This window comes from Sebastes umbrosus, chromosome 8 (genome assembly GCF_015220745.1).
Source record: "Sebastes umbrosus isolate fSebUmb1 chromosome 8, fSebUmb1.pri, whole genome shotgun sequence".
NCBI classification, from domain to species: domain Eukaryota; kingdom Metazoa; phylum Chordata; class Actinopteri; order Perciformes; family Sebastidae; genus Sebastes; species Sebastes umbrosus.
In genome coordinates, this window is record NC_051276.1 from 19,207,279 (window position 1) to 19,234,428 (window position 27,150).

At 42.9% G+C, this 27,150-nt stretch overlaps 1 protein-coding gene across 2 annotated transcripts in view; it reads right to left on the bottom strand.

The window, feature by feature from the left end:
• The window catches only part of fam172a (family with sequence similarity 172 member A), a 170,236-nt gene that overhangs the window by 139,305 nt on the left and 3,781 nt on the right, over positions 1-27,150 (bottom strand). For both annotated transcript variants that reach the window (XM_037776656.1, XM_037776657.1), the window contains exons 4-6: positions 24,146-24,246; positions 8,113-8,178; positions 6,352-6,543 (exon numbers count right to left, since the gene is read on the bottom strand). In XM_037776656.1, coding sequence (XP_037632584.1) covers positions 6,352-6,543; positions 8,113-8,178; positions 24,146-24,246 — 359 coding nt within the window. The remainder of the gene's footprint in view (positions 1-6,351; positions 6,544-8,112; positions 8,179-24,145; positions 24,247-27,150) is intronic.

A 27,150-nucleotide genomic window follows, 5' to 3' on the forward strand; every position in this document is an offset into this window, starting at 1 on the left:
TGTGTATGCCTGTGTGTGTGTGTGTGTGTTGCTTGCAGGGCTGCTATTACAAGGCCATGGCAAGAAGGCACATCTTTTGACCCCAAACACACACACATACACAAACTGTCCTCTGGCTAAAGCTGGCTGGCTGGAGAGAATGATACCTCGTCTGGCCTCTGTAGCCACCTGATGCCCCGAGATAGGCTGTACACACACTGTACGTACAATGTTATCACTGGGCTACACACACACATACAAACAGGTTAACTCACAGCTCGGGGGGAATTAGAGGAACTAATGAGAAAGGAGGAGGAGGAAGAATGGTGATTGGAGAGACAGAGAGAGAGAGAGATATCCTCGCAGCACACAGGGCCGTGACACAACAAAAGCAGATGCCAGAGTGTGCAGCCGATGTTGAAGAGGACATCATCCCGCTAAAAAAAAAGAAAAAAAGAAGAAGAGGGTGGGCAGCATGACAGAAATTAAAAGAGGATTTCTGTGTTTGAGTTTGTCTGCTTCGGTGCCCCCTTTCAGCCTCCCATTGAAATTCTGGGCAGATACAAACCCCTAGGCTTTTGACACACTTTTGAAAACACCACACCCCCTCTTTCTTTGCAGTGGGTCTCCAGTGTCGAGCCTGACTCACTATCGGGAGAGAGAGACGGAGCGAGATGGAGAGAAGGAGGGGAGGCATTACAGGGGGTATGGATCTGTTTTTGTATTAGCAGCAACTTCCAAATTAAATTAACGAGTTCTTGAGGACAGTGTATAATTGTGGTTTTGTGTGCGGTTGTGTGTATGTGTGCGTGTGTATATGCAGTTAACAAGTTGGAGAGAGGGAAAAAAAAAACTGCAGCACCAACTGAACTTCTACAGAAATCATATGTATAGCTGACAAAGATTACTAGTTCATCTAGAAGTATTGAAAATTTATTTTATAGTTTTTCTATCCACATCCATCCATCGATAACTAACGCTGTCTGCAAAACTGAAAGTTGGCGACTGCAGGAGAAGTCGAGGCACTAGAACATTTTGGCTTCTTGCTTCTCAACTATGTCGTGTCATGACCAGACGAGTGATATAGGAGAGCTAAGGCCTCACAACAGCATCCGTGCGTTTCTTCTTTCAATATGGACACAAACTTCCACAAGTTGAAAGTCCTACTCTTAACTCCAACAGCTACTATAACTAATGATCCCACCTTTCAATAGTCCCTCCTCAATTATTCTGACTGTAACCTCACGATCTACTCTCTCTCTCTCTCTCTCCCATCCCCCCCATCCCCTCCAAACCCCACGGCGCCCACCCTCCACCTCCACCATCTCAGTCTCAGGATGCAGAGCAGTGACAGGGCCAGAAGGTAATGATACAGCTGCCATGATGCAACAAGCAGACCTGTCGACTGTCAGGAATTGAAATCATGAAGGAATAAGCTGTCATTAAGAGGCCCTCTCCCAGTAGTGGAGCTGTCAGACGCCTGCCTTCTGCCTACTCTCTCTCCCTCTCTCTACACTCCCGTCTCTCCTCTGCCAGTCCCACCCCATTTGCAGTCACTCCCTCGTCCTCTTCTCATTTCTCTCTTCCTGCTTCAATCCTCTCTGTACCCCTCTCCTTCTTTCCTCTTCTGTCCTCTTCCAACCAATCATAACCCTTCTCCCTCTCTGCACCCCACCGCCGCCGCCACCCCCACCCTCTCCGTCTCAGACTCCTCTTTTCCACCTCTTTTCCCCCGCTCACTGGTTGTTGCTGGAGCATCCTCCTCCTCTCACCTGTCATTTTACCGCCATGCTATGGGAATAGCACCACTTCCACATGCACACACACGTTCATAACATGCATGAGACCTGCACACACAGCACAAAGATTCCCCTTAACCCGGCACACTGTGCCAAATGCCACAAGCATACTCTCTGCTCCATGTGGTGCATCTGTGTGTGTGTGTGTTTTATCGGTGTGCACATGTCTGTGCGTACATATTTTAGACTTATCTTTAACATATATGTTTTGCCAGCTTATTAATGTGTCATCATCATATAGCAGCATGACAAAGATTGTGATATCTGTAGACAGGAGCGTGGTGGATATGGGAGGCAGAGACTGGCGATGGGGTGTAAATGGTGTGTAAGACGCAGGCTGCCCCGAGATTCACCCTGTTATTGTATGTGTGTGTGTGTGTGTGTGTGTGCATGTATGTTGTGTGAAGGACCTGATTAACTTGCGCAATCAGCTATTTTTACCATCGGAAGAGCGGAAAGGCTGACTCGAAGTTCCGAGGAACATGGCTAAGCACTTCAGAGTGGTGCTTTGACGCAGGTATGTGAAAGCCCATACACACTGTAGAGTTGCACTGCATGCACACACGCTACATAAGTAGTGAGTCTAATGAACTGTTTTATCTGTGTATGTGTGCGTGCTCGTGTGTTTTGCAAAGCCACAAGCTCCCCCCCATATTTACCGAATGCACTCTAGTTGACCCTTTGCTGCAGGCTTTGAATTTCCAATCAACTTCCCACGAGTATCTTCACGAGATGCACTCGAGGCAACTGATTCTTGCCACGAAACATTTGTGGAAAATGGAGCCTAATCTAAACATAATGAAAAAGTATACTCAAAATGTCAACATTTGACCAAACACTGCACTTAACTTCATTTGTAAATCAAAAATATTATGTAATTGTCGTGGTGCCAGAGTTGCTCTTACACAGTTGTACAGCGTCAGACTTTTCTAATGAATGATTCACAAATATGTTTTCATACCAACCGCAACGACAGTTCGGTTACAAGAATATTCCACTGCTGCCGATTCTCACACTACTGGATATCAGAAATGTATTGCGGGTAAAATTAAGTTTGTCACCCTCCTTCTCAGTTAGGCATTTCCTGAATTTCCCAGATTGACTTATCAGACGGTGTGAACTTTGCATTGTATTCAGCTGTGGATTAAATGTGTAGGTGGAGAGAATGGAACTGAGTGCTGGTGCAGAGGTAGCAATAGCAAAAGTACAGTACTTGCCCGATTTGGAAGTGAGTAGACAATATATATATATACACTTATACTAGAGCAGTGCCCACGAGGGGCGTGGCCGTTCGGAGCGGGCCAATTGCTTGGCCTCTGGAAGTGCTGCTTGCAGCGTTGTCAAGAACCGCTCATTCACTCCAAGGAAGTGAAGAGTTTGGTTGTTACTATACGGAAACGTTAGTACTGGATATCCAGCAGCAAAAGTGAACCGCGCAAAATGAGCCGCAGCCTGTTAATTCCGCAGAGCCCTGAACCCCCGCCCCACTGCTGCACAGAGCGCTATCTCTTGTTGATTCAAAGTTTATTAATACTGAACGTGTTGCCACCAAATGTGAAATAGATCGGATGAACTGTTCTCGAGATATGCAAAGGGCGCGCACACACATACAGACAGGCAGCGATTCCTTGATTTATAGTTAGATGATGCTGCTACAGCGCCACCTAAAAGCCCAATGGCACCAAACTTGTCATGGTCACTCAGACATCATATCTATATATGTTAACCAAATGTGGTCGCAAGAACAAAGCATTCAAGAGATATGACATATTTTTAATATAAGCCCTGCCCACGGCATTTCAGCTAACTTTGAGGGCTAGCTATAGGAAATCTGTATTGAACATCAAAAATCCCAAAAAGTAACTCTTTCTGGCTTGGTCCAGAGATGTTTTTTACCAAATTTGGTGAAAATTGCTCAAAATTTGTAGGAGAAGCGGCAATTTGGGCATAATTCTAAATCGATATAGACACAACTGGGCGTGTCTTATATGGATAGATTCATCTGAACCCACAGAATCCAGGAAATAACTTTTTGTTTCTGAGACTTATGGTTTAAAAGTTAAAGGCCAAAATGTAAAGTTTGTTTTAATAGCACCAGCATCTGGCCAAATTACACCAACTTTGACACTGCACGTCGTTGGGTCCCCAGCAATACACCAGCCAAGTGTGAAGTAGATCGGATGAATGGTTATTGAGATATGTGAAGGACATACCCACATACACACGTACAGACAGAAAGAGAGTTTCCTTTATAGTTAGATTTAACATGCTTTATATACTGTATGCTTACAGTACACTTCCTATCAATCAATGTCTCATGGTAAAACTTTTTGAATAAAAAAGTGGTTAGAGGTGTTTAACATTAACACCTTTTAACAACAATGGTGTACATGGTTGCTACTTGCCAGGTTTCAGACTTCGCCTGTCACCATTTCTGCTGCACCTCTCATCCCACAAGGAGATTAAATAGAACATGCTGGGTGTCAGCTACTCACTCGCAGCTATGCACTCATTATAAACATTATCTTAGGAGATAAGTTTAAATGAATGCATAAACTGTGCAGTGCTTCCATGCACGTTTGACTTATTGTAGATAAATGACAGTATCTTTAAAAAGCTGGATCGGATTTATCTGCAGAGTGATGAATTAGTCGCCTGTACAAGTATATGAGTTAACCAGATGAGATGTTTGAGGGTAAATGAATAAAGTAAAATGTGTAACTGCATCTTCATGTTCATAGAGGAAAAATATCAGAAACTTATAGTAATTATATGTCAAATATCTTATATAATATGGCCAAAATAACCATGCTACTATGTCACAGAGCTGTCATTCATTTGTGAGTTGTTGATCGAACATGTTTAATCACTTGGGTGCTGCGTGTCTGTAAATTAAGGTATAAAATGTATATCTGTTTATATCTGCTTTGAATCAATAAATCACCTTCTTTCTTTAGATTGTATAGTAGCTGTAACTCCCGTACATTACACTTAAAAAATTACATCCACACAAATTTCATGGTATGACATGATAAACCACGAATGTGCGCGTAATAGATGCAGACAGCATGAATTGACTGTAAACGTGTGTGCCCGTCTTTCCAGTGCACACACGGAGTACAAGGCCTGTGTGTGGTAAAACGCCTGGATGATGATTTGTCAGGGTGTAAGAACACGATTTCTTGTTTACTATGATGAATGAGCAACACTCGCACTACACACACACACCGTGTTCTCTATATCTAAGCTGTCACTTTGGCTTCCTGCAGCACAACCCTGCCTTCTCCAACTGCAGTACCAGCCGGAGTAACTGGAATTCAAAGACAGTGTCGGGGAAGTCGAATCATCCGTTAGCACACACACGCACACGCACCCATGCACGCATGCACGCAACACAACCCTCTCCCGTTGTTGTACACAGCAGGAACTGGCTTTACACAGCAGTGAAAGTCTTTATGGCATTCAGATGGACGAAACGAGGGAACAAGGGGAGAGGGAGTGCGGGATCTCCCCTAAGTCAATTTGAACAGCGAGCCGATGAAATTACACAGGTAGTCGTGGCCGGGCTGACAAATGAGCACAGAGATGGGGATGAAAATGATAAGACGAGCAGAGCCACCTTTTGCTTGCTGACACACAGACGTATAAACACATGTGAGTCATCATATGGCAGGAAAAGAAAACTAATCTAGATTTTACATTACATTATATCCTCCTCTCTCTCAGCTCAGTCACCCATGAACACACCAGACTACATAGGAACCGTGCATCATATCAATGCATAAATGTTGAAGAATATGCTTAATTTCACTAACAAGAACAATATAAGCCTCAGTTCTGGGTTGAGGACTGTGCAGTAATAGCACGAGTCTATGTTTGCACCTGTGAATGAATGTCTGCTTGTTATTATTTGCCTCTGTGATTATATGATGCTGCGGAGGAGTGCAGCAATTGTTTCGGCATCATGTAATTTCTCGTATGACCCCGGGACAAAGTTTCCTTTCCACTCCGTACTCGTGTAAATTGTACACAAAATGAAGTTCAACTGAATTGAGTCGATGCAGTACATCCTGAGCTAGGAAAGCACCCAGCAACAGCAAATAACCCACGATCACATTCAAACCTCCAGTCAAACACGAGCAACCGAAATACCACGACATTCTGCTTCTGCCACAACTCCTCCACAGCCCCGAAATACTCGAGCCTGCTTTTCAAATGAACAGTTTGTGTTACTGTTGTCACACCAATATCCCACCAGGCTAACCACCGTGGTAGTTGCGGCACCAACGACCACACGATGAACACACTGCAGAACTTTTTTTCTCTCAAGAGGCCCATAAAACTCTACATACCAAACATGTCACAGTTTATACTCTTTGCAAAGGAAATAACTATAAGAAAAGGAAAAGTGGAGACTATAAATGTAAAAGTATTTACATGCAGTGTCCTCAGTGCACCCCGCCCACATTTCCCTCTTAGTGAAACATGAAAACAGGACGTCTTGGATCAAAGATCAGAAAATCAGTTCAACATCCAACAGAATAGATTGAACTTCTTTTGTAGTGCCCCCTACCTCCATGGCTCTGGTGATGAAGGGAATTTGTGTCCCTGAGTCCAGGTCCTGGTTGATGATGAGTCTACGGGCCCACTGACCGGCCCGCACCACGCCGCTGCCCTGGATCAGCACCAGCAGCTTGGATGGGTTGGACAAGGCATCTGGGCTCAGGTACATAAAACTGGTGGGTTCATCTTCTGTAGCGTCCACCTGAACGTTCAGGAAAACACAGGTTAACAAGCCGCTATTGGAGTCAAATCCCCAAAATGTCTTATATAAGGAAAAATGTACACTATCCCAATGATGTTCATTTATTTTTTTTTTAAATGCTCAACATGTTTTGAATTTGATTTCATGGACTTTTGGGACATTTAACTCAATCTAAATAAATCTTGCAACGGCAGCAAATGCAAAAGATGATCAAATTGTGATTTCTGCAGCTTCAAAGAATCACCTGATAATGATTATGAAGAGAAACGTTGGTCTTATGTAACATGCATGAGTTTAAGCAGAAACAGCCTTCTCCTTTGTGGCCTTTGTAATTAAAAAAGCTCATATGCATCAGCACACTAATCATCAATAATCATGATTAGAAAAAACAGCATTTGTGTGATTAAAACTGAGGCGCTGAAAGTAGTACAGACAGAAAGAGAGGCGAAGTGAGAAATGTTTGTGTGCGTGCATGCGCTCCGTCCACATCCCATGCGTCTCTGCATCCCTCCCAAGTATGCCTGGAAGAATCTCTAAGGAGACAAACACTGTCCATAAAAGCCATGGGTGGCAGCTGCAAGAACTTAATCCAAGCAGACAAAGAGAGCCGAGTGGGGGAGAAAATCTTACCCTTTATTCTCTTTTGCTCCCTCATTCCCTCTCCCTATACTTGGCTGTGGTTAATCTTCTTAAAATCTGCGGTCACAAGTTCAATGCCACGCAGGTGGACGGACCCACCACTAATACACAAACACGCTCACACACACACACACACACGCCATATATACACGCAGGCGGGTGGGCAGCAGAAAAGCAGAACAGAGCAATTTTCCAGAGGAATAATGAGATAAATAGGCCAGGCAGATAAACCAGAAAAAGTGTATGGGGGCTAATGAAAGGCGCTGAGTCCCCGGCTAGGTGATTTATGGACACTGTTAGCGCTGGAGCTAACTCTGCTACGCTCCTAAACACCAGCGCTGCCTAACATCCCTATAAACGCAGCCTGAAAAATGATCACAACTTTTATAAACCGAAAAAAGAAGCAGGGATGAAGGGGGCAAAAAAAAGAGACAAACATGCTTCCGACAACAAATAAAAAGGGATCAAGTGTGTGCTCTGAGCCCGGATGAGCTGGGCAAAGAATAACTCCGTGATGGCAAGAGTAGAAAGTCCCCTTCAGCGCGAATGAATGCAAAACAGATTAAGCATCAGCACGCTGCGCCTCTGCGCCTTTGAAATGACACGTCACAATACAGTTAATTTGTTGAGAAGACACTTTTGCACAAAGGATGTGGGCAGAGGAGGGGGTAAAAGAAAGAGAGGGAGTAAAGAGAGAAACTGAGTGAGATAGAAAGAGAAAGACAAAGACTGATAGAGAATGAGGAGAGCTGACGCCTCACAATCCCCCTTTTTCTTTCTTTTTTTTTTTTTTTTAAACAGGACACTCAATATCATAATCGCACTCTGAAGCCTAAGCATTTACGTCAATTTTCATATTTAATACTCCCTTTAATCTTCAAGGGCATAAATCAAAGAGGGAAAATGCCTCTTTTCACTCTGGGTACTTACTGGCAGGATTGCTTTAGTCATGTTGCACTTTTTCTCCAACAGCTCGTAAACATACTGAGTGATGATCTGGAGAGAGAGAGAGAGAGAGAAAAGACACAAAACACACACACGTTACACTGATAATACAGTCTAATGCAATTAATATTTTCATATTGCTGTTGATACAAATCCATCCAACAAAAGCCGACTAAACTCTCTGTATGTGTGAACAAGTAATAGCAACCGCTGTCATGCGTGCAAACAGAATAAAAAATACTATTCAAAACCCTCGTTTGCCCTCTGGTGTGTGTGTGTGTACATGAGCTACTTGAAAGGGTCTGTGTGCGGTGTGTGTGTGTGTGTATGTGTGTGTGTGTGTATCACAGTGCAGTTCGAGTGTTGAGGTTGTAAGTGCCAGGAGAGGAAATCTCCTGTACAAGCGAAGGGCTGATGTAAGTTATGTTTATCCCCGCAGCCACAGCACTAAAGAACCTTGTATACCGAATCATTCCAACCCCAGGCCAAGCCTTTCATGGTTCAGTGACATTAACAACTTTCTTTTTTCCATTTTCCTTATTTCTTCTCTCCTTCTTTTCTTCTCCCCACGTCCTGCTCAGCTGAGAACAGGAAGAGAAGAAGAAGCTTTGTGGAACAGATTTAGATTTTTTGATCAGCTGTGAGAGAAAGACACAGGAGTGGTGGCAACAGCTGACAGGGCATGCGGTCACTGTAGCAGTGAGCTGCGTTGGAGCTATTGCCGCTCTGATGATGTTTCCCAAACGCGTGACACAATGACACACTCCCTGTCCTGTACGTGTCATGACAATACAATGATGGGCAGATGGAGTCTCACTTTGGTTGGCTTTTGAAGTATCAGACTTACTAATTCAGGAAACCAAAGGCCAGCGGTGGCGCCACAGCTACAAGGCGAGACCGACCAACTGACTGACCCCAAACACAAACAAGGATCAACCAGATCTCATTAATGTGGAGAGGGAGGAAACTGTACTGCGACTGAATAACTAGGGCTGTGTACTGGCAAGAATCTGGCGAGTTGAAAACTTGAGTTAAAAACCAGAGAAATTAGTCACAAGCCACTAGTGGGGTTTTTGGAGCCAATCAAATGTAAACTTGTCCTGTGTAAGCTACAGTATGTATAACAGAGGTGTAGCACGAGTGAAGCTAGACTCCATCAAACTAACATGACAACATTTCTCCAAGTTCCTCTTAGTGAGAAAATCTGACATGTAAAAAATATTATAGATTAGTACCAAAAAGTGAAAAACTTATGGGATTCTTTTGGGCCATAATCTGCTTAGCTTTTGTCATTTTTTCGGCACACACAAAACAAAATATTTTCTTTCAACCACGCTTTGAAATGTCAACCACGGGACAATGAAATTATGCATATCCCTAAATTACATGTCCCAAACTTTTTAAATGGCATGAATTGGCATTTTGACACAAACGAAAGGACAACAAAATGCCAAATGCAACTTAAGAGTGCTCTGGGAAGAAATGAAGGGCTTTTGCTTTTAAGTCAAACGTGAATTCTCATGATAATCACAATATTGCCGTGCTCTTTTATGCTCGAAAGAAACTCAATGCTAACTTGATTTACTGTTTAAAAAGAACAGCATGCAGGAATAACATTACGCAGCAGACACATATTAGCCTTATGACAGCCAATCAAAGGCCAGCAGACGGACCAAATGAGATGATCGATTCTACCATTTGACCCTGTGAAGGGGGGAAAAATGCTGGGGGAGCTAAAACAACCCCACCTCACCCCAACCCACCAAACCTCCAACAGCTAATTCACTAAAATGTCAGCCGGTCTGATGAAGACTAAAATGATTCCGGGCCTTAGTATGCTAGTGTTTAATGACATCAATAAGCCTCACAGGAAATTTCATTTGCACTACGTTATTTGTTCAGTGCCTCAGGTGGCTCGAAAACCATCTGATATAGAATAAGGGGAGAGACTAATAGGGAACAAGAGAAGAGAGGAAAAAGTGGAAAGAATGCAAGTTTCACTGTGTAAATGCATTTCCACTGATAAAAGGACACTGCAGATCATAAATAAGAATCTAATATCCAAGCTTGTATATAGGCTGTGTGGTCATCTGTATGCTTGAGCTCATCATGAAACCTGCCGCCAGATTACCTTTGCGGTAAACAAGATCAAAAGTAAGAGTTGAAAAAAGGAACAATACCAGCACTCCACTGGATTTTTCCATTTTTGTAGAAAAAAAAAAATGGGATAGACTCAAAGCAGAGGCATACATTTCAGAAACAACGCAGACACACACACACACACACACACACACACACACACACACAAAAACAGCCAACCTCCTTCTGTGTGGGCCTCTGAGGACTACGTCTCAGCAGCTGATCAGTACAATAAGAAAAGCCTCTTTGTCACCTAATTACCAATGTGTTATTAGTGCTTTAATGAAATGCCTGCAGGAAGCGATGCTGAGTGCCTGCATTGTCGGCGTCGGACGATAGGAGAATCATGAGGGGTGGATTTGGCAAATAAGATGAAGAAGACACACAAAGAGAAGGGAAGGGAGGGTGGTGAAGGAGAGAGAGAGAGAGATAAAAGCAACCTAAATCAATTCAAATCAATAGGTTTCATGGTCATAAACACATTTGCAATGTCCTTCTTATCTGCAACAAATACGTAATATCATTCAGGCTGACAAGATATGGGTGTAACATTATCTGAAATGTCAATGTACGCTTCGATTCTCTCTGTCTATCATAAAGAGTGGGGGCCAAAGTCCCAGACTGCACAATTTCACCTCCAAAGATGCAGAGCTATGGCCGTGAGTGACGGTTTACGAAACATTCAAAACTAGCTACCCCTGTCTCTCTGGACTAGAGAGACAAAGTCAGCCTTCAATAAGGTTAAAAGAGCAAAAACGGCTAAAAGTGGAGTTTCAATTGCCCGCTAAGACAGCCAGGCGATGATGCATCCTCGAACAACAGCGAGCTTTCTAACATGACCGTGAGAGCGGTCGTGGGAGAGTCTGAAATAGCCCTTCTGCGGCTGAGGTCACCTCTGTGTCTGTGGTTTGTTTGTGTAGAGGAAGCATTGTGGCGATGAAGCAAGGAGAGTGGGATCAGGGAGGAAGGAAGGGACTTAGAGGAGGGCTCAGCGGGAGGAAAGAAGGAAGACAAGAAGGGAGACGTGGAGAAGTAATCCCCAGGAGCACAGAAGTTGGTGCCAGCTCCCACTGCAAATGAACAGCTGAGAGGAGAAGGAGGAGAACGGTACGGTACGTGGCCTCCTCGATCTGAGGCCTTTAAGTGGGTGGGCTGTGACGTCAACTCCTTGCAAACCTCTGGTCATCATCCCCATAACAATCTCTTCATCACTCTCACTCACATACCAAGCCAAGGTCTTAATGAAGACCATTGCGGCTGCAAGTCGATATGTTTTTAAACTCCTCACTACAGAGAGAGACCTCCCACATTATGTGTGCACATGTAACAGTGTGTGCTCATGTGTGTGTGCTCACACTGATTACAACAGTCATGCCTGGTTTGGCTGACCGCACCTAAGGCGATAAGGAGATGATCTTTCTTTCCGGGCACACACAGAAAACAAACGTGAGGAGGAAGAGAACCAGGACAGGAAGAGAGAGGTGGGAAAGAGGAGGACATGGAGGGAGTGTAAGGCAAATATGAAAAGAAAAGAAGGATAGGGATCAGAGGGTGATAAGGAGGAGGCAGGGAGGGTAAAGGTTGAGGTGGGGAATGGAGAATCTGAGGTAATTACAGGGGAGGAAGAGAAAGCAATGATCTGAAACCAGCCCTCGGAGACGATCGTGAAACCTGACCTGATGTTTATCAGGGTCGCTGTAAGTTTCATCGAGATGGATTTAAGACTCTTTAAGACCAAATTAATGCCAGTCATAGAGAAATATACAATCATTAAAGCAGCAGTGGGTAGAAATGGAGCAAATATGATTAAAAAAAAGTTAATTTTATAAAACGATCACTATATCCTGCTGTGCATGAGACAGGTAATCTGAAAAAAATCATGTTCCTCTGTGTCCTCCGGTGCTCCTAATGGCATCTGCAAGATTTCACAGACCGGAGGAAAACAACCAATCAGAGCCGAGCTGGAGCCTGCCATCTCTGAGCAGCTGTCAATCACTCACAAACTCCAGCCAAACTAGGCAGCGCTGATCAAATATCGATCAATATTCTGTTTCTGTAATGCCTTTTTCACAAATAAAATGTTTTCAGAAACATCTTGCAGTGTACTGTTTAGCTGTAAAATGAGAAAGTTTGTGACCCGGCAGCCATGTTGAGATCAGTAGAGGAAATACCAAGCACCGCCCACCAGCCGGAGCAAACTTTCTTATTTTTCAGCTAAACAGTTCACTACAAGATGTTTCTGAAAACATTCGAGGAGTGAAATAGGCATTACAGTAACAGAATATTGATTCATATTTGATCAGCGCTGCCTAGTTTGACCTTTTGATCCGAGTTTGCGAGTGATTGACAGCTGCCTCCGTTGAATGAACAGCCAATAAGAATGCTCGCTCTCTCTCTCTCTGAAATGACCTGTGATTGGCCAAAGTCTCCCACAACGGGCTAGATATTTTAAAGCCTGAACAGAGCCATGAGGAGGTGCAGAAGTCTAGTTATCTCTCAGAACACTTGAATTACAATATGCTGAAAGGTTATTATGGATTTTTTGCCCAATGCTGCCAACTGCCACTACAAATTCACTACAAATATTGCCACATAAAACACATTTTTAAGTAATCCGAAGCCAAAGAATCTGTTCTAAGGCCTTGTTAGGCCAGTTTGAATAATGCAATTGGAGAGATTTTCTAATACTCATTGATAAATCTACCTCAGTGTCAGCCATATGCAGAAATATACTCAAGGCAGCAGCATATAGACAATAAACTCATGTACAGACACACACACACACACCTCTTGTCTCTGTAGTCCAGAGCCCTCTCCAAAAGCCACTTAGCCATAGAAACCAGAGAGCAAGAAGAGGCATCAAAGCTGTTTATATAATGAAACTGAAAGAGCTGCTCCACGCTGTATCACTGACTGCACCCAGGAAAGCATCCCTTCTTCTCCAGAGAATAGAGGAGAGGAAGAAAAAGACAAAAAGGAAGAAAATCCCCGACCGAACAATGCAGCACAACAACAGCGGCAACACAACAGCAAAGCAGAAAGAGAGGCTGCGAAAATGAGAGGGAGCATGAGGCAATAGAAAGGTTGTTTATTTTAAGTCAGCCTTGTGTACCAACAAAAAGTGGTATTAAAATAGAGCCTATTGTTGTGAATTTGTGATCTGTCAGTCCGCGTGGGAAACAAAGAGAGAGAGGGAGACTGGTGTAATTCCCGTGAGGCCTCTGTCATTCTTCTGTCAGAGGAGAGAGGGCTCTCCAGGGGAAGAGAAAGTTCTCAGACGCAGACTGACAGACAGACTGTTTACACTTTAGTGTAGATATCCCTCTCTCTCTCTCTCTCTCTCACTCCCTCTCCGCCCTCCCAGCACTACTCATCCTAATGGCATCGTAATGACCTCCTCAGGTGTTAACTGAGAAGCCGGCAGAGGTCTAATTCAAAGTAAAGAACTATATGCCACCCTGGGTGCCGGCGGTAGCGACAGATGCCAGCGCTGTAACTACCAGCCCTCCCCGTCTTTTCTCGAACACCCCACTCAAACCCCCGGCCCCAGTCCAATTCCCTTCTCTTTCATCAACCCTAATCCACCTCACCCACTCCCTGCAACCATTTTTGTCTGACTGTGTCTGCTTCCTCCTCGGTGCTCTCAGCAGAAGCTGCAGCGGCGGTGTTTAAGTGTTTTGGGAATGGAGACGTGATGGCAGTCGGTGAATCCGGGCAGACAGCTGTCATTTATAGTCCCTCTTTAGAAAGAGCCCATTAGCTTGCTAACAAAATGGTCCACGACCGGTACGGGGCCTCCTGATGCTTTAACTACAGCATGGAGGCCTGTCTCCGGGGTTCCCACTGTGGGCCTGACGCAACACTTCATGACTGCAGTCTTTAAAGTTGATTCATAAGATCGTCACAACTTAAAAATGTAATTCATCTCTATTTGGTTAATGTTTATTATCTAAAGGGCTAAACAGTCTACTGCACTTCTGCTTCCTGTGGAAAATACAAACACAACGTCTAATGGAATGATCTGAAGGCTGATGTGAACGAATGAATGATTTCAGCTTAAAGTGATAGTTTGGGTGTATGAGGTACTTGTCCATCAGTCAGTGTGTTACCTACAGTAGATGACAGTCAGCACTACCCCAGCTTGGAGAAACAGACAGGAGTTACCGCACGAAAGCAAAGCAATGTACTGCTGTGGACGGGGCTGGCAGCAAAACGTATTTTAGCCACCTAAAAGAAATCATGTGTACGCTATATTTAGAATATTTCTGCCACTTTACCTTGCTGTCAGACAGCCCTTTCTGACAGCCCTTACTGATGCCGTTGTATCCATATATGCTATTGCCAAAGCCACCAGACTCCTTAGAAAAAACCTGCAATTTTACCTCGCAGAACACGGGGGAGTTGCTCGTCTACCGCTGCCTTGATCGGTTAGTTTGTTTGTGCTATTGTGTGACTTTGGTGAATCCGAACTAACCAGTCACACAATAACAAACAAACTAACTGATCAAGACAGTGGTAGACCAGCAACTCCCCCGTGTTCTGCTACGTGAAATTACTGTTTTTTTCCAATGGAGTCTGGTTGCTTCGGTGAGAGCATAGATCAGGCTTCAGTTCCCCGATGGAAACAAAGACTGTATAGCTGTCTCACGGCAAGGTAAATCAGTGAAAATATTCAAAATATAGCGTACACTTAAACTGATATTCATTTTTCTTCTTCTTTTTTTTTTAGATGAGCCTTTCTTTTAGGTAACTAAAAGATGTTTTGCGGCGTCATCTACTGTAGGTAATGAACTGACTATGGATAAGTACCTCATACAACCCCACTTCAAAACACCAAAACTATCCCTTTAATGGATAGTACTGTAAGCTAACGCATCACAAGTACACAATCATCAATGAGCGGGCCAAAGACCCTCCACAGGTCTTCCACAAGGATCTCTATTAAATCCCACACATTTTACTGCACATATTGTTTGTCCAGAGACTAGCATCCAAATGTATGCACTGCAGATATTGTAATTTATGCACATGGTAGATGTACAATATAAGTTACCATAGAATGTAATAAACTCAATTAATAATATAATATAATATAATATAATATAATATAATAAAAAGAAAGAAAGAAAAATAAATTTCTCTTGCCATTTGCCTCAATGCCTCAGCGTTTTGCTCAAGGGCACTTCAGCAGGGCCTTAAACCTTAGCCAGCTGGTCACCGCTATGACAACGCCCAGCATCCATAATGTGGAAACAGAGGGAGACAGGAAGAGAAAAAAAGATAACAGAGAGCGTAAGAAACAGACAGAGAGAGAGAGAGAGAGAGAGAGAGAGAAGGAGAGAGAGAGAGAGAAGGAGAGAGAGACGGCTTTCTAATTCAGCCATCTGGCTAGCTTTACTTCATTATAATATTCTGACTGTGTGTGTGTGTGTGTGTGTGTGTGTGTGTGTTTACAAGTTTGTGAGTGCCTTCCATTCCACAGATGCAGGCAGAGCAGAGAAGAATCCTCATTTATTAACAGCTTAATAGAGCTCCATCTGGGCCAGACCCTATGCTTGTCTTCTATCAGAGAGATTCATCACCGAATCACAGGAATTAGACTACAACTGACACCTACACCGGCTGAGGTGACCCCGCGGCACTGAGCAACGCTGCACAGATACCGTGCACTGTATTACAGCTGTAATGCGGCCATTACGATAACAGTCAGAGCCGAGGATGGGAAATGTCACTACACCAGCAGTCTGGGTTATTCAGTCTTGGTTTGTCTAGTATTTTAGTTTGAATATGATAAAAACAGAAGACAAAAGAAAGAATACAACAAAGAATATATTAGACCAATACTACAATTTACAAACTGGGATAAATGGAGGTATAAATGGAGGTAACGGAGAATAAGATCCTCTAAGTCGGTGCTTAAACTCTTTATAGAGTGCATTCAGAACATAAAGGGATATTTCAGTTTTTATTTGTCCTACTTATCCAGAGACAGACATCCATAGATGCCCTTTCTTATGCTATTGCCATACCTTCAGACTACACAGAGAGATATAAAAAGGCATCAGCGAGTGGGCAGACTCTGGGTTAAAAGGAAAAATAGCTATATCGCCTGAATAACCTAGCTTTGCCTTGAAAGAATAGTTAATAATCAGGTGCTCCCTGAGGACATTCAAAGGTTCTCATGCTAGAGCTTGTGGTTCTGAGGAACATCATTCTTCTGCAGTATGTTTGCACCGAGTCAGTACACTGTAATGATAAAGTACATTCAAACAGTTGAATTTGTGTAATCTTTTCTATCCCCTTTTCTTCAACCTGCCTTGTTCAGTTCAAGTGACTTTCCTACATTTCCAAAAATGATTTTGTACAACTCCAAGAGAACAGCTGTAAGTTTGCTCCATTAAGCCTCTGATTTTATATATTTTTTGTTTGATTTATGCAATCAAACGCGTGTGAGAGTCAATCTGCCAGTTCAATTTTAAACAGATAACCTGATCTTCTCTTCTCTCTTTCTCTCCAATGGTCGCAGTGGTTTGCACAATTTTCACAATGCTATACTTTTCTTTTGGCACCTTACGTCATTCCATTTCAACTTCTATTAATTTAAGTTTGTTTAATGATCCTTATGGCATTACTAATAGAAATTGGCCAACAAATTAGGCCTGCAGCCCAGGTGACTATGCACACAGGGCACACATAGGGCTGTTGCAATAACTGCAATACCGCAATACCACAATACTGACAAACCAACCGTAGGGGATGGCAAGCAACCGTCACAACCACGATATTCACATTTTTTCCTTTTTTAAATTCTTTGCAATGGGAGTGCCGCGTTTTTACACTTTGCTACAAACGGTAGCAGCATTATGAGGTGCTGAGTGTCTATCCCAGCTGAGAAAACACTGCGCCTCATTGCCCTTCTTTGTTTTGCATTTAACAATAAACAAGTATTTAATTAATTAGTCATCTTTGTCATTTAAAAAGCATCAATATACCTAATAATAGCCTAACAATAAAGCTTATTTGCTAAAAAAAATAATAAATAATACAGCATATCGTGCTGTTGAGCCAATCATAACCGCTCAGGAAGTTCCTTCACCACGACAGCCCTATACACACACCTGGCCTGCAGTATCCAAACAAAGTTGACCGGTGCAGCTTCTCTGAAATCTCTCCACATCATAAATATATGGTTAAATTTTAAAATAGTTTTTTAATCGATGAAAAATAAAGAGTGAAAAAAGTAGTCACTGCTCTTGTGCTCAACCCAGATTGGGTTCCCATCTCTTTCTTTTGCTTGGAGGCCATCACACCAACATCCTCGTTCTCCCTCTCTCTCTCCGTCCCTCCATTCAGACGAGGCTGAAGTGCAAATTGGACATCTGGTGCTGTGATGTGTCTGACAATACAGCCGCCACCCCCCAGCCCCCTCACACATGTACACACACACACACACACACACACACAGTCCTCCAATACAGGACCATGAGGATATAAAGACACTGAGAGGAGGAAAGGAGGGAGAGATGGACAGAGGCACAGCAATGCAAATGTGTTTGTATGGCAACTTTCAACAACATGGCAATTCAAAGTGCTTTACATAAGACATAAAGGCACTAAGACAAGATATGAAAGAAACACAAATCAATGTAAAAAAAAAAAAAAGACAATATAAAAGGATGCAATAAATAGGATTTAAAAGGATTAATGCAAAGTAAAATAGAAGATTAAAATAAGCTGAAATAGCACGAGACAGTAAACTGTAGAATACATATTACAGTGCAGCTACAGTGCAGTTATATAAATAAATTGTCTCAAATTTAACTTAATAAAATGCAGTGGCAAACCCAGATTTGAAAGAAACTGAGAGTTGGAGCAGACAGCAACGTTTTCTAGTTTGTTTTCAGATATGTGTCTTAACATATTCAGAAGTTTTTCATAAAGATTTTGTAATTGTCTTACTGTGGATGTTAAATGGTCTGTGGCCTAACTTTTAAAATTTCTTCTTAAGATCCAAAGACAATCTTTTTCAGTGTTTTCTTGGTTTAGGTCAGTGATGTCGTATACGACATTGAAACTACTCTGATTACTTTTAGAGTATCTCTGTAACGCTGCATGCCTCCGGTGCGATGGTTTCCCTTTCAGGAGCTTTGTCATCCAGCTTGGACAAAGTTGTAGAGACTTTATAAAACTAATAAATCCAATGTCTTCTGTGATTATTTATCCATTTATCCGCGTTGAAAGAGTTTCTGTTTTGTCTTAGCATGGTGGTTAGCCGTTACCACGTGGATGTTACCATCTCCTTTTTCTTTTTCTTCTTCTTCCTCTTTTCTTGTTTTCCTCCTCTTCTTTAGTGTTTATTGGCGGTTGGCAGTTTACAGGTGTATTACCACAAGTATATTAAGATGTATCACATGATGCATTCGGTCAGGTGTCGACAAATCAGAGGCTGTGTTGCTGTGTGCATATCTTGAGTAATAAATAAATTATATCTATATCTATATATATCTATATCTATATTTATATAGATATAGATATATATTTATATATATATTTATATACATATATATTTTTTTCTATTTAGTTATAAGAATGTACAAACAATCAATCATACCATTTCAATTGATAAAGAAAGAAAAATATAGCTACATCAGAAGGTAATAATAATAATAATAATAATAATAGTAATAGTAATAGTAATAATAATAACATAATACCCCACAAAAAAATGCATTTATTGACACAGAAATGGGTAGGAAGGGACATCAGAAGAAAAGGAGCCTCATGGTGCTGAATGAATAATTAGGGCCTCCTATGGACTCAGGTCCTGTGTGCACTGCAGGCAGTCCTAGCAGGTGAATCGGTCTACCACTAAGGCCTATGGAAAGGAGGCTGGGTCACGGGTGGACATGGGTCTTGGGGTATGGGGTATGACACATGTGTAACTGAAGCCGGGTCGTGCGTTACGATTGGCTCAATTTCGGCGAGTGTAGACCAGATTTTACAGCGCATGTGTTGTATCCCCAAAGATATGACGCGTGACCCAGCCTCCTTTCCATAGGCCTTTGTTTACCACCTGGAAGTGCAGGGAGTGAGATGTGGCCCCAAAGTGTCATTGCAGACAGGTACTGCTTTCAGTAATAGCTCAACCACCTTTTTAGACAAAAAAAACAAATAGGGACTTGACTGAAGGAAATGCAATTATTAGTTGTTGTTTTTTAGTCTTGCACACTATTATGCTACTTGTGATTTGAATAAATATCTGTGAGATTCAATTTCCATTTTTGTTTTTCTTTTGAATGCATGGTCATATAACTATGTGTACATGCATGTGACATCACTGCAGTATACATATTCTGAGAGCCCAGTTTGTCCTGACAAAATAGATGCAAATAACATTTTTATTGAGTTTCTACATGCATTATTACAGAAGAAATGGCTTAGACCTGAGAGGCTTTAACCGAAGAAGGTCCTAGGCATCTTCTCTACTGTCTGCACTGATGCGAGGCAGATTTCCTTTGATTTCAATGGCGGTGATTCGAGATGCGGCAGTGCAGCTTAGTGGCATCCATCAACATCACATCCAGTTCCTAAATCTCTGATTTTAGTTTGTTAGAGATATCCCGAAGAAGGGAGGTGGATGGAGACAGATGAGGCAAACCTTTGGTGACATTGCTGGCCTTATCAGTCTTGTCAGCCCGGGCAGGAGAGAGCCGTACTCTCTTTTTGTCGTCTTCGCTATCAGCAAAGTTGGTGTGACAGAATGTGCTCGGTTGGGGTGGAGACAGTGGCCAGGGGTTGAATTTAATGCCAGCGTTAACCAGCGTTTCCTTTGTTATCAATGAATCCCAAAGGGCAGGGTAGAGTGTCTTTGTGGTGGCGAGTCTGCTGTGTGTCAGGGTGCATCGTCTTAGGCCTGGCCGATGGGTGTCACAGGCTGATCCAAAAACAGTCCATCGATATTTTAACTCCAGATCTGCTTGGGTGGAGGCCAAGTCTTGCACATATCATTAGGTTTTGCACCTCCCCAGGAGGTAGAAATCCCATTCACAGCAAATTAATTCACTGCTTTTGTTTCCGTGAGTCTTCTTGGAAAAGTTATAGTGTCATTGAGAGATAGCTGTCCATTTAAATCTTGTCTAGTTGAGTTCTGATGAGCCAACTCCCAGAAAGAAGACATTGGCAGAGTGCCGTGGAGTTCAAAAGATGTCTCCAGAGCAAATATCCTTGTCTCCAGTACGGCAATCTTCTGTAGCAATTTATGACAGATCTGTGCACTTCAGTTCTGTTTGGGTTGCGTTAATGTTGTAGAAGAGTTGATATAAGTCATCCTCCCAATGATTTAGTTGTAATAAATGTTTTGTAGTTTGAGACGAGTAGGAAAAAGTACAAAAACAACAGTAGCAAAAATTACAGCTAATCAGCAGGTGAGAAGAGTGTCTGCACTGTAGCGGAGCAGGAAGCAACCATCAGTTGTCCAGAAGTATGGAAGAAGGGAGGGAGAGAAAGGAATGTGAGTGAACATTGGGGGGCAATGATGGCGCCCTTCCATTCATACTGCCAGGGACAAACACATGAGGCCACGTCCTTGTGCCATCTCACACAGCTCTCAGGCTGAATGGCGGCTAGTTCTCAGATCGTCTCAGGTGGCAGGTTGATAGAGGGCACCGGGGTCTGTTGTGGAGTGGTGTTGGCCCACAACAGGCCTGTCTGCATAGGAGCTTATTCTAAATTCAACTTTATATTTTATATTATATGTCATTTATTTTATTCTAATTTATAAAAAATTATATTTCATTCCTATTTTAACTTCTGCATTAATTTGTCTTTAATGTCTATATCTTGGATTCTCATTTTTAACTGCATGATTTTTCTTTTATACGATTTTTAATAGCATTGTTAGATGGAGCTTGAGAACAAGAATCGCATTGCCAACAACTGCTCCACTGTAATCCACTGTAACAAATACATAAAGACTTACATTTACCCTCATGATATCTGACAAACTATCTCATCCTGGTTGATGCAGAGATGAAGGAGAGGGATGATAGAAGAGACAAACAATAGCATAGAGGGAGGAAATGTGTCGGCCAGACGGACGCAGACATAAGCATGCAGGTACGCCACACTCTTAAACTCACACATACAGCGGCTGACTAAGCAGCATAACCCACTTTTACAACCAAAGGCATACAATTCAAAGGCTGTGTCTATTTATAAAGGAGCATATTTCTTACCAGCAAAAACAATGCATTTGTACTTGCAAAGCTGCACGAGAGAGGTACAATATTCATTTTCTTGAATCATCTGTGGCCTAAAAACAACAGACAGATAATACTGCTTATTCAGGTATGTGCTCCTTTCTTCTCAGCCAGTTAATCTCCCGCAGCACAACTCATACCGTATCTGTTCTCATTACACAAGCTTGTATCAACACTGATTGACACCGTTTCCTTTTTTCTCCTCTAAAGAAGATGCTTCTGTCATTTTTTTAATCACAAGATGAATAAAATTTGCATACATCCTGCTTGATGATTATTTATTTTCTCCAAATGTTCACCCCCCCCCCCCTCTGATGTGATGAGTTCAGTTAGTTTAAATGTCTGTGTGTTCTTTCAGGGCCTCTGCTTGCAAGCTACCAAATGTTTGTTTCCACAGCCTTTTTAGATGCTGGTGGATAGTGCCTGAGCAGGCAAAAGAGAAAGAAAAGAGGGGGAAAAAAGCCTTCACAGAAGGCTGGCTCTCAAAGGAGCTCCTGTATACCTGCATTAGAAATAATAAAAACAGCCAGGTAATCCCACAAACGGGTCTATCACTTTGCTTTGAACTTCAAAGAACACACACAATTAAAAGCAACATAGCAGGGGATGCAAACAAAAAAAAACAGATTACAAAAGAACATTTGTCTCATTATCTTAATGCATATTGCATGTGGTGGTACTGAGGGAGTGAATTAGAGGTGAACTTTAGGATGAGGTGTGTTTGTATACATGGGGATGCCGTCGGACGACCACAAAACTTCATAAAAGCATCGAGGAACTTCGCAAAAATGCATCGGCAGGGTTTTAAAGCTGTGGGTATTTTATGGCATAAAAGTCCAAAAGTAGCTTTCAGTCCTCCCATGCTGTCATGTCCCATTCCCACCAAACAATGTAGACAGGCCTCCAGTACTGTGTGCATCACAGGAAGGTTGTTTATCTGCATCGTGACATCTCGTGCCTTCTTAATGTCTCAAAAGGATTGGTTGAGGACATTTTATGGTTAGAAGAACCATGCTCAGGTTCTGGTGTGGATTTCACATCTAATTTCAGCTCAGAATCAGTAGACGTGTCACTGTCCAGTTTCATATTTCGAAATTTGACCTCAACTCATACATCAACAACGCTAACAACTAAGTGATTAGGGTGAAATCCATTGTGCTCATCTGCCTCGGTGGACCGTGACCTTTAAAATATATGTAAACCCTCCTCATTCTATTCTGACAGAGGCCTAGACCACAAGACACACCTCTGCTGAAGCAATACTGTGGCACTGGCATTTAAGCAAAGCAAGTCACAATGCAAGTCATCCAGTTTGTAATGGAAGAATGTGTAAGAGCTCCACACACAGCCCCTTTTACACACAAATTTAACTGAGTACAGGTTGTGGCAATTTAATATGACCACATCATGTTTGAAAAGGGGCTAGACTCTGTAAGGCACTTAGCCTACTAAGGATGATACTTTTGTAAGTCTTCTAGGGCTGTCCTCGACCAAAGAAGTTCTTACGACTAACACTCATACTGTCACGGCTCTGGCCGTGACTCCAGTGGTTTTCCTGTGTTCTGTTTCCCCTGTGTCTCCCCCTCCCCTGTCTGTCTGTGTGTGTGGGTGTGGCAGGGGCACGGCTTCATCATCAGGCACCTCGTCTCACTCTCCACTCTGCACCTGTCAACAATCAACCTCATCAACCCACAGTACAAGAACACCAGTTTTCCTGCCAGTCCTTGCCAGATTGTTCTACCTACCATGTGGTATATTCTCGACCGCTCTGTACCATTTGTTACCCGAGTAATTATTGTGCTTTTGCCTCGTGCTTCCTGCGTTAACGTTGTGTTCTCCTGTGCTCTTGGATTCTAGTGCCAGCCTCCCATCGAGCCATCCTCATGCCGCCTCAGCTCATTCCTCCAGCCACTCCACCCTGCTCAGCAGCCTGCCTGTCCCCTGCCTTCTCCAGCGCCCTCACCACCTTTATTATAATAAATCCATCTGACTTTCAACCACCATCCAGCTGTGTCTGCTTCTGGGTCCTAAACAACAGCCCTCACACATACATTTTTTGTCGACTAATCGATTAGTACAGGTCTGTAAAACTGAGTTTTCCACAAAGAATCACACAAAAGCACCACTTTAAATCATGTGTTTACCAGAGATGTGATCAACTAAAGAAATCTTAGTCGACCAAGACCAAAACAACCGATTAGTTGACTAATTGACTAACAGGGGCAGCCCTAAACTCTTCCATAGCTCAAGTGCAACAATAGATATATAAATGTATAAATAAAAAAAGGAATTACATGAGGTGTTAACTTTGACAACTTGATTGTCTTTATAACTACAGTGGCTTGCTTACTGGCCTGCTTGCTTGGACTGTCTAAAATAGGTAGCAAAAATGATTGTCATATCAAAAAACACATAATTATAGCATGTCGCGGGTTCCAGGTGTGATAAGGGCTTGTGTGCCAACATTGCTGTCGATTTGCTCCCCAAAGAATCAACAACCATAGTAATCATGTTACAAAAACTGTTCAGGACAGAAAATCCTAATAGACCCAGCAGCTGAGGCCACAATTGCTGAACATGGATGGCCTGAATGAAGCTTATAAAAAACATGTATGTGTTACCTCTCCAAGAGCTTCATAGCGTTTCTGGTTCCAGCGGTGGAGATCCTCTCTGGCATTGAATACAAAAGGCTCTCCTGTATTTATATGCCTGAGCTGGCCATCTGTGGGAGAAAGATAGAAGGTTAATACACATCTGTAACGATAATGGATACCTGTATAAGAGTGTATGAGTAGTTGATGGTTTTTCTACTTCTAACTGGACATGAAAAAGTACCTCCATCTGCCCCTTACTTTTCATATCACTTATTTTTATTTTTTCTCTCTCTTTTTGTCTGGTGGCGCTCCCTCCCTCAACCACCCCCATCTGGCAGGTACAAGGCCGGTGGATGCAGCAACGTTCTTCCAGTCACGACTCCAACGGCCTTCTGGGTAGTCTGGCAGGCCAGCGCTGGACAGCTGGTATGGCAAAAAATTGTCTTTCCCCTCTCTCCCTCTTTTCATCCGCCTAAAAGCCTCTCCCCTTCCTCTTTAACCGTGTCAATCTCTCTCTTCCTCTCCTTCCTCACTCTCTCTGGCCACAGGTCTGTCCCCGTCTATTCCATCTGAAATCTCCGAGAGCAAAGACTAAAGGAGGTGTGAAAAAGGTTCTCAAGGAGTTTTTGTGAGAGAGAGAAAGGTGGCCTGGCACGCATTAGCTACAACGACAACTGCTCCTTGCAATTCCTCTGAGGATGCTGTCTGAGCATCAGCCAATCACCCTAACCAGCACAGCTTACACACACCCAAACACACACACACACCAGCAGCAGCTCCAGCCAGGAGGACCAGGTGTGGTCATACAGTAAGTGTCACTAGGCTTATGTGTGTGTGCAAATTGTTGCAACACAGCCATTACGACACACAAGAACTGTATTTTGGGGACAATCTTTAAGTGATTTATTATAATTGAGGGAAACAGAGGAGTTTTCAACCAGGTTTTATTTGATATAAAACAGTCATAAGACAGGAAAATGCTGTTCAGAAATGGTGCTACTTTTTTTTTCTTAATAAACTATTACCCTTGTGTGGCTGTGGAGCCACTATGTTTATACCTTAACAATGAGCCCATCGATCCTGCGCTTGACACTGCAACACAATAAAACACTAAACAGTGTTAAATTTAATTTTGACCTTTATGACTGCAGAATTCGTACGAGCTAAACCACTGAAAAGTACACATACTTAACCCAAATAGCCAGGGGGCTCTCATACTTTCTCAATTATCGCACAATGTGAAGAAACCCATCTAAGATATAAATAAATATAATATCTTTGCAAGATAAAAGAATGCATAAGCATTTTTTTCCCGTCTCCTTCTAAATTGCCACCGTTTTCACCCCTCTATCAATATGATAAATCTTACCTTGCTAACACACTGTGTGTATTACAGTGCTTGCTATCATGGTTTGTCGTTAGACAACATGTAATCCTGAATTTGTCATCGTGTTGCATTAAAAAGCAGACGTGTGCCTGAGAGGTAGAATACTGAGAAGTTAGGATAATGCTCAAAAAGTACCTTGAAGAAAATCAATTATGCATTCATGGAGGGGTGAGGATCTAAACACTTCTGCCTAAGAGAAGGAAGAGAGGAGCTATAATGAAATCCTACTGTAAGAAAGGGGTGTGCGTGTGTCTGCGTGCGCGAGGGAGGGATGAAGTGTGTGTGTGAGTGTGAGCTAGGGGGGTGATCGGCTCCATCGCCTCCCCCAACACATCCTCTCAGAGGAATAACGTTTTCTCAACTTTTCTCCTCTTTTCTGTCATAATTAGCATTCTGTTCTCAATTTGGCCGCTTAATTAGGTGTACATAACCTTGGATTTCCAGTAATGGAAAACTGGAGGGCTAGCGAGATGAAGCCATCATCTCCAGTGATTAAGATACCTGCAAACTATTGTACACAGCCTCGTCTGTATTCACATCATTACATGGTCAAATTAACATTTTTGTTCCACCTGTCTCAGGCAAAAGGTAGCCTGGGTGTAGCTATAGAAATGCCTGCGAGCCAGAGCTACTGTGAAATCCTTCAAAAACAGGCCTGAGTGGAAATTGACAAGACGTACAGATGGTGTATGGGTGTGTAGATGTGTGTGTGTGTGTGTGGGGGTAAGCTGGGGCAGAAATAGAGAGATACAGAGTGAATAGGGGAGACAGGAGGGTGAGGGAGAAGCGATGGAGAGTCTCTGAATGTGTTCATTCCTCCATGGGAGACTGAGCTGGGACTTGAGGGTGGGGTATAGGGGGGGTGGCGGGTGTTGGCATGGTGGCGGGAGGGGGGGTAAGTCTCCGTGTCTCTGTTCTTAGGCACAGCGAGGTTATGCAAATGCTCCGTCAGGCGGAGGGCAAGGCTGAGTAGGTTACTGACGGGCCGTAGAGTACACAACATGTCCCCCACTCAGCCAGCCAGACAGCCAGCAGAGACACTGACAGAGAACAGAGGGGGAGAGAGAGGGAGAGAGAGAGAGGGAGGCTACAGGGGAATACTGAGAGTCAAAACCACCAACCCCTTTCCAACTCTTCCTCCTTCTCTCCACCTGGGTTGATTAAAGCAAGCCAAGAGAATTCTAAAGAGACTTAATAAATATCATCTGGACCCGCACCAATCTGGGTCCAGCACTGCTCTTTCCTGTCACTAATAATTGACATACACACACACACACACACACACACACACACACACACACACACCTTACTCTAAACCCAAAATGTCCCAGGTGACAGCAGAGACAGTTTTAGGTCATTATGTAAAAAACACTGAGCAGAACCGTAATTGCACACAGACTGTTTATGTTAAAACTGTCTTAGTTTTATAAGGGATTATGGTAATTTTGTCTTTATGTCAACTTCACGGCAGCTTTAACATGAATCAAGTGGAAGCAACCAACTCTGTAGGCCAGTGGTTGTCAACCTGGGGGTCGGGACCCACCCAGTGGTCACAAGATTAATCTGAGGGGTCATAAGATGAAAGGAAAGAAAAAAAAACATTGTTCTGCTAATCATTCAATCGTTGCTTTTTTTTTTTTAATTC